Genomic DNA, 8,991 nt, shown 5'->3' with positions numbered 1-8,991 from the left:
TAATTATATACGCTTAGTTTGCAATCATCTCTTACGATAACATACATAGTGTACGGCTTCCTCGCCTTTCTGCATAGCATTCTGTGCGGGTGACGGCCGGGCCGTCGTCCTCGGACAACCTGGCTCTCTGACACACATGACTGATCAACGATGTTCCCCGTGGGGTTATTTCCAATTCAGATCACCACCACAACATCGCTGCCACGTCGCGGACATGTATAGTGTGCCGACCAAATGCCCATCGCCGGTTCATTCACTGGTCGTTCACACGAACACAGTAATTATCGCTGGAATACCACAGGCGCAGTGGCAGAGAGCGTATGACAGGGAAATACCACAATCACAGTGGCACAGACTATGCGGCAGTTAAACTGCATGCACGTTCAATGAGTGCGTAAGAGCAAAGTGACAGTGTGTTTGTGATGGTTACACCATAAGCATAGCGTGAGGGATTTTGTGACAGTTCTACTGTAAACACAGTGACAGAGTGTGTAAACGACTTTACTATAAGGTCAGTGGCAGACAGTGTGTTCGTGGCTGTTATAATGTAAGCACAGTACCTGACTGTGTGACCGGTATACTATAAGCACAGTGACAGAGTGTATGACAGTTATACTATAAGTACATTTACAGAGTATTAGTGGCGCAGCTCTCCTGGACATGTTATCATAGCATCATCAGCTCAGGTGATGAGCCATTACGAATGTATTGTATCTATAGAGGCTAACCGTATGATATTTGAGCAGCGGTAACTGTTTTTTTCTGATCAGTGCGTGAGTTACAACAGTTGGATGCCTGCACAGACACCTCTCGTGAGCAATGAAGGTAAGAAGACCGATAGACGGAATGTCGGACGATTAAACGTGCAGACCGGCAGACGGACGGACAGAGTGTCGAACGATTAAACGCGCAGACAGGCAGACGGACGGACAGAGTGTCGAACGATTAAACGCGCAGACAAGCAGACGGACGGACAGAGTGTCTATCGATTAAACGCATAGCTGCACGGACAGAGTGTCGAACGATTAAACGTGCAGACCGGCAGACGGACGGACAGAGTGTCGAACGATTAAACGCGCAGACAAGCAGACGGACGCACAGAGTGTCGGACAAGCGGAAATCGGTGACTAGATAGATCGTCGCAGGCTTACTGTCTAAGGCGCCATCATTCACCTTTTCAGCTATTATTGCCAGATTCGATCGAGTACCTCGCCAGCACTGAGCTACCTGCATTGTGACGGGATAGTGGAGGTCTACCTTGCTACATGACATCGCGGCTGGAGTCTCCTTTACTGGCCTAATGGGACTATCGACTAGACCGATAATTACTAGCTTCAAAGCGCGAGCGCGTCTTGGTGGACGTACAACCTGCCCTCGGGCGCACGCGCTACAAAATCCTGCTGCCATTAAAACAAACTATGCCCCTATGACGTAATCGGCCTTGGTACATCCGCAAGCCGGTGTGACGTAAGCTGAGCGGATATAACTGAGTATAAGATGACCGACAATCATTTCACTGGCCAGCGCCAATGATGGACTCCGGTGCGCCAGGTGCCCCGACAGGGGGCGCTCGCGTACTAGTTGCCCCGCCAGGGGGTGTACGCGCGCGCTGCTCGGGCCGGTGGTTGCTGCTAGTGAAGATGGCGATCGTCGGCAGCCTATACGCCGTGCTCGGTGTGTACGAGCTGCGTGTCGTACAGAGGGAGCGCATGTTTACCGCTCACATGCGCTCGCCGCGCGACATCAGCCGCGTCGCCGTCCCCCTGCTCGATGACCAGCCATGGCACCGCAACGCGGTACCGCTAGAGGGCGCGTCGCACGCCCAGCACCTCGCGTGGCGCCCCCACGATCAGGAGCTAGACAATCAGCGGTTCATCGGCCCGGTGGGGGCTCGCGAAGTGGTGGCGCGCCAGCGTCTCCGCGACAACGGAGTAAATCAAAAAAACGACGCGTTGAAGATGACCGCACTCATCAACGACGACGCGTCCGCACGGGGGCAGCCCTGGAACCCGGTGTCACAGAAAGCCAGGGGCGACGCGGATTCAGATGTAGACAGCAGCGCCGCGCAGCGGCAGCAGCAGCAGCAGCAGCAGCGGTCGCCGACGGACCCGCCGGAGTTCGCGTACGACCCGCGGTCGGTGCACCGACATCTGATCGTCGCCGACGTCGACGGCTACGTCGTGCCTAACGTCGTGCACTTCGTGCGCTTCTACCAGCCGCACGTCACCTTCGTCGAGATGCTCGCCATCAGGGCGGCGCTGCTTAACGTGCGGCCCGACGTGCTCTACGTGCACTGCAACAAGGCGCCGTCTGGTCGCTACTGGGACATGATCAAGGACGCACCGGCCGTCAAGGTCAAGTACATGCCGCGCCCGAAGAAGGTGTTTGGCCGCGCGCTGGCGCACGTGCATCACTCGTCGGACGTGGCGCGGTTGTCGGTGCTTCGGCAGCACGGCGGCATCTACGTCGACAACGACATGCTCGTGCTGCGCCCGCTCGACGACTACCGTCGCTACGAGTTCACCGTCGGCTGGCGACACGGCGAGTCGATGGGCAACCAGCTGCTGATCGCCAACAAGCGCTCGATGTTCCTGCGACTCTACATGCGCTCGTACGCCGAGTACAATGCCAGCCGCTGGTACTACAATGGCGGCGACCTGCCGACGGAGAAGATACTCAATCGCTATCCGTGGCTGGTGCACGCCGTACCCGAGAAGTTCGGCGTGACGAACCTGTGCTATCGCATCTTCCACGGCCCGCTCGACTGGCGCGCCTTCGACGCGCTGCACCTGCTGTATAACCACAGGTACTATCTGACCCCAGATGACCCGATCCCGGAACACGACGAGAACTCGATCCGGTCGCTGGACACGCCGTTCGGTGAGATGGCGCGGCAAATCCTGTACGGCTTCCCTGACGCACTGCCGCAAGCCGACGGAGTCAATGCAACATCGAAAGCTGCGAGCTAATTGATGCTCTGGAGCCATGACAACGCCCACGTTGCATCTTTAATGACGTTAGCATTAGTACAACATGATTCCATTAGAAGATCGTAGGCGCCCACGCAATGTCGCCATTAGTTTGATAAGAAATAATGACCACGTTATTAAATACGCGGGGTATGGTTAAAGTGTGCAATCATATTGATTTAATTTTAATTAAAATGGATCTCTGTGTATGATGTATATTAATTATAAAATACATGCACGATCGAGTAGTTAATTTTGTATTCATGACTATTATTGACATTCCGAACACGGTTGTTATATCCTTTAAACGCCATTACAGGTTCGCACGCAACCCGGAACGAGCACGCTGCTACAAATCCGTTGCTAGAATGAAAATATTCACTCATGAATAGCGCGCTCATTTTAGTCAATATTTTTATTGGTTCGTGACACATCGCATTACGTTACTCTTCATACACGGCATCGCGTGCACTTAATCTATAATTATAGCATGCTCCACGTATTTACATATAAATTCACGGACAGCATATCGATACCAATATATAATTCAATCTACGAAATTCGACGCATGACGTGCTATACGCGCACGGCGTATCTCCGCTTACTAGCGTTTACGCCGATACCGGCAATGAATAAGATTATATTGGGATTGCTGGCCGTCAGTTAGCACCGGTCAATGGACTGACGGCGCACGGACAATGCATTGATTATAGGCCGGCGGAATACGGAAGACACTGCAGTCAGAGACGACCACTGTGCGCGCGAGTCTGAGCTGATACGCATAATATTATGTGACAGGTCTGGATAGATAGTGGCGCATTGAGGCGATGGTGCTTATGGCGATGGTACTATCAGCATAGTACACGTTGTCGGCACTAGCGCAGCAAAAGCTTCGGTGCTACTGAAAATGCCACTCGAGGTAATCGTGCGTGGCCATGCTGTTGTCAATTCCCAAATTTGCTATTATATTAAACACGCATGCGCGCACGTGGACACACACACACACACACACACACACACACACACACACACACACACATGCAGTTACATATCCAAATGCTCCACGAATTCACTGAATTTCACGCTTACGATATATATGTATATTACAATTTTCGCCCCTATAAGGTTTACCTAATCGTGTTACTTGGTAGTGCGAACGCGCCTGGTGAGATTGCCTGGGAGTATAAAATACTCGGCGAAGCGAATAACAAGCACCGCCTGCGTAGTCAACCAACTAATGTGTAGAAATAAGTCTGGTAATAGCCTAGATGATCGCTTCCCGCTGTTTTCCTTTTTTCTTCTTCTATCTCTCTCTCTATCTATCTATCTATCTATCTATCTATCTATCTATTTATCTAGGATTCTCTATTTTTTCTCTTTCTCTCTTTCTCTTCCCTATCTCTTTCTTCTCTCTCTCTCTTTCTCTTCCCTATCTCTTTCTTTGTCTCCTATCTCTCCTATCTATCCTTCCTATACCTCTCCCCTCTTTCTCTCTTTCTCTTTCTCTCTCTCTCTCTCTCTTTCTCTTTCTCTCTCTCTCTCTCTCTCTCTCTCTCTCTCTCTTAGGCGTTTCTGACCGTCTCCCTACTGACCTGTGCTAGGAGCTATGCGTGCTAGACACGGATCAGTATATCGAGCGGGGAGAGCCAGCTACGGTGACACGAGCATCTGTGGATTATCATTGGCTTTTTATGGCTGTGGTCACGAATCGGCAACAGATGGTAACTAATCGTGATGAATGTAATTATATAAGCTCATTACTTACTAATTAGTCAGCCTGATTCAGCCGCCACAGGGCTGTTTTCCTATATATAGGAGCGTTATACAGTTTATAGATTGGCACCACCGAGTCAGTCACGAGGAAACCGCGAAAGCTTTCATTGCCATGACGTGGGTGAACCTCCATTTTAGCGCGAAAGGCAGTGACGCTAATTCTAGTAACTTTCTAAATCGATGTCTAATGACTGGTAAGCGCCATTTATTGATGCATTTCAATGTGGCGGCACGTTTTGGGGGAGTCACGGACTGTTGCGCGTTATTTTCCATAAAATTACCTGTTTTATAAAAGCAATTTTATGATTGTGGAAATCTAAGCCATAAAGCCATGAAATTCGTTTAAATAAGATAGGGCTAGATTCGTGTCAAAACATATGAATGCTGCAAATACCCATAGAAGCAGCCATCTTCTATATACGCCAGTGTAACTCATAATAATTACGTGTTCATATCTATAGCGTTCTCGTACACAGAAGGTGGCCGCTTCCGTTGTCACGTCATCACTTCCGATGTGAGCTCGAGCAATTAAATCTCTCATTCCGCCATCACTCTTGTCAGCGAGTAGAGAAGCGAGCCGACGACTAAAATAGCCACACAGCCGACACACACGCCGACGGCAGTGGTGCTAATTTCAGCGATTGCAGCGCCGCCTGTGTCCGTTTCCGGCGAACTGTCGGCGGCCGGCCCCGTGCCGCGGTAGCCTGGCGGGACGCCGATAGACGCCCGCCGGATGGCAGCACCTCTGGCTGGGGGCTCGCGAAGCACGTGCACGCTGGAGCGACGCTGAGCCTCCCGCTCAGCCTCGAAGTGAGACCGGCGACGCAGCGCTCGGTGCATATCTGCGGGAGGGGTGGGGCTGTCCGCGGGAGGGGTGGGGCTGTCCGCGGGAGGGGTGAGACTATCTGTGGGAGAGGTGGGGCTACCGTGTGCAGCGTGGGGCTGTTTGTGGCAGGATGGGGCTATGTGCGGCAGGGGTTGGGCTATCTGTTGGAGGGGTTGGGCTATTTGTGAGAGGGTTTGGGTTATTTGTAAGAGAGGTAGAGCTACTTGTAAGAAGGGTACAGCTATTTGTATGAGGGGTAGAGCTATTTCTGGCAGGGGCAGTGCTATATTTTGAAAAGAATTGCTAACGATAGAAGCATTGGGTTATCGATCGAAGAGATAAGTAGGTGCTATTGTGAAATGAAGTAATCCCTCTTCGGAGGGAAGGCGCTTTCTTCAGAAAGTTCTGGTACGTATTTTACTTGGAATGCACAAATCTGCTGTGTAATCCTCGTTAGCTAGGCGCGAGTATCTGCCAAGGCGCGTACTGGCAATCTCGACCAAGCTTCATTTACAGAGTCGTTGACGACTTCATCACTCGCGCTCCTGCTAACGACTTCAAATTCACGCGTAGGCACAATCTGAAAGCTGTAACACTTGGGAGTCGACGGACGTTGGCAGATTTGTAGACCGCGCAACAGGCGAGTGCTGCCGCTCGGGGGACAACGCCGGGGTGCTGGTGATGGCGACGGAGCGGCCATCATGACGTCAGCGCTTCATGTGTTGTCAGCAAAAAACAACGGTACGAGCCACTCACGAGAGTCTGTGCAGTAACAACTGTGAACGAATTGCGGTGACGATGTATCCGGCAATACTGGAGAACTTCAGTAGGCACGTAATATATCCATGTACACCTATCGAGACCCCCTAGTGGTCGATTGTCGCTGCCGTAGATGCATTAGCTGACTTGTGATGCCCCTGGCGGGCCGCTGCTGCTCCCGTAGGTGCATTAGGCTGGAGATAGCAGCGTTCATCGTGGTGTCACCAGCCCTGCAAGATGAAAGGATACTCTCTAGCAGGATGGCCTAGAATTCTCAAATACTAGATGGTACAATCGATATGATTGTCAGAAGATTCACCGCAAAACTTTTATTAAGGGACGCCTCTGTAGTATCCGTTGATTTATTATTCAGCTAGTTGTCATGGTGATAGACCGATCAAGAGAGCAAATGGCGCATACAACACTGTGCGAATTAACCTATTGCTGTACACGTTGCTACATGCAATAATGCCTACATTAATTTATCACTACAGTGTACGTAATGAATATTATATTACCGAAGTACCGCACTGGTACTGCAGTTATTACCGTAATATAAAGCTTACTGTACAATTTTAGGGCTTACTACATGAAAACTACAGTGGAAGAGTATATACTATAGTTTAATTATACGGCAGACTTTTCCATAACGTTGAACGCATGGCCGGTAGTTGCATAATAATTATATTGCTAGACTCCTGATAATATATTGAGCTCAACGGCAGAGAATTGCACGCCTGATTGATGATGATTAGAAATTCAATTACTAGTTGGATTGCTCCGCGGGTCCTTCTGAGCGTGGATATGAGCGCATTGATGCCAAAATCGATTCGGCAGGAGTAACATAGATCGCGCTTGATCGTCCGACACATTTATTTCGCACAGCCTACGTAATGTAGATGATCGCCTCTCCAGAGAAAAAATTCTCGATGAGCGATCAGGGATTCGTTAAAAATCGGAATCTGCCGTGTTAGTGGGCGTTATAATAGCTGATATTGTCGTTGATAATTGTTAATAGGTTTAGATCACAGGCCAGACCAACGTAGGTTTTGTGTCAGCCCAAATTTAATTTACGTTACGCAATACTGTTACTACTACTACTACTACTACTACTACTACTACTACTACTACTACTACTACTACTACTACACTAGTTCCGGTATACCGAACCGTACCCAGGAAATATGGAAATGGTAGTGGTAGTGGTAGTGGTAGTGGTAGTGGTAGTGGTGTGGTAGTGGTAGTAGTAGTAGTAGTAGTAGTAGTAGTAGTAGTAGTAATAGTAATAGTAATAATAATAATAGTAATAATAATAATAGCGGTATTCTAACGATCCAATAACTATATCTGTGGAGAAACAGTCGCCGACACTGTTGAGGAATCAGCCGAGGTCCATTTGCCCATTAGTGGGGGCGTAAACCATCGATCAATATAGAGCTTAGGTGGCGTATTCATTTCTCAAATCATCGATTTATTGGCACATCAACCTCTCGCAATCAATACGAAGTGCTCGTCTCATGCTATTATACTGACTTCACATTCGCGCACTCTATGCTGATACCGTCTGATACGAGATCTGCAGCCGACAGGCGTGCGCCGTCGGGAAAACGTCCTCCAGGATAGCTCCTTAGATGAAATTATAGATGGTGACAGGATTTGCTGCGAATTTGCAATAGAAAATTGAGTGCGTCAGTCCGCGCATTTTATGTCAAAGACCACTCGGGCGGCGAGTCATTTCATTGACACTAAACAATTGATGCGCGGCTAATGTTCTAGAACGGATTCGCCTTTTACGTTCAAGCTTTCAAGCGCTCGCTCATAAAGTATGCAACAAGTCGCAGACGACGGTCGTATTTTGCGCGCGCGGCGCGTGTTTGCATCGCTCGTCGAGGCTCTTTCGAAAGGCAGCTTGCAGCGATGAAGCTCTAGCTAGTACAGCCTATAGACTATCATATCTCATCACACGTCAAAATGACCCGCGTGTAAGCGCCATCGTTGCCCGTGCCACAGCCGCATGCCTAACTACGGCACTAGACGACGAAGGCTGCCGAGCTTTTCTCGTGGCGGTTATAATCGCCGCTTCGCGTGATGTGAATCGTGTCGGGAGGCGACGTTGCTACGAAATAGGGTGAATTTCTACGAGTAATCGGATACGGCCGTGAATGCTAAAGGACAGCGTATACGCGCGCTAGCGCGTCTGTAAAAGGAATTATTGGCGAAAACTGCAGCGATACAGCTACAGTAGAAAATTCTATGCAGTCTAAACCACTCGTCCACGTTTTAGGAATGTGTGTAAACTTGCATGTACACCCACGTCATAACAACATATATGGATATAGCCATGCATTATACCGTCACAACTATACGTGTAGATTTACCTATAATACTACGTCACAACACTGTTTTTAGATTTATCAATAATTCTACGCCAAAGCAATGTGTTAAAGATTTGTCAATATAATTACATCATAATAATGTATATAGATTTGCCCATATATTTATGCCATAATAATGTATACAGATTTACCTACATGTCTATATCCCACAGCGTAGGTAGATTTGTCTATATATATATATATATATATATATATATATATATATATATATATACTTCACAATAATGTATAAGAATGCACCTACACGTCTATATTACAACCACGTAGG

The 8,991-nt window shown here is 48.8% G+C and overlaps 1 protein-coding gene across 3 annotated transcripts; it reads left to right on the top strand.

The window, feature by feature from the left end:
• Positions 1–214: 214 nt before the first annotated feature.
• On the top strand, positions 215–3,222 carry LOC106816062. Of its 3 annotated transcripts, XM_014820650.1 has the most exons (3): positions 215–511; positions 771–825; positions 1,182–3,222. In XM_014820650.1, the coding sequence occupies exon 3, from the start codon at positions 1,530–1,532 to the stop codon at positions 2,967–2,969; it is 1,440 nt and encodes a 479-aa protein (XP_014676136.1). In that variant the 5' UTR covers positions 215–511; positions 771–825; positions 1,182–1,529; the 3' UTR covers positions 2,970–3,222. The 3 variants fall into 3 exon arrangements, with proteins under 3 accessions (XP_014676136.1, XP_014676286.1, XP_014676206.1); XM_014820800.1 differs by lacking the exon at positions 771–825; XM_014820720.1 differs by lacking the exon at positions 771–825 and having other exon boundaries at positions 215–686.
• Positions 3,223–8,991: the final 5,769 nt, after the last annotated feature.

This window comes from Priapulus caudatus, unplaced genomic scaffold (genome assembly GCF_000485595.1).
Source record: "Priapulus caudatus unplaced genomic scaffold, Priapulus_caudatus-5.0.1 Scaffold1, whole genome shotgun sequence".
Classification (NCBI taxonomy): Eukaryota; Metazoa; Priapulida; class Priapulimorpha; order Priapulimorphida; family Priapulidae; genus Priapulus; species Priapulus caudatus.
The sequence above is the reverse complement of the archived record's forward strand: the minus strand, read 5'-3'. Positions and strand labels throughout refer to the sequence as shown.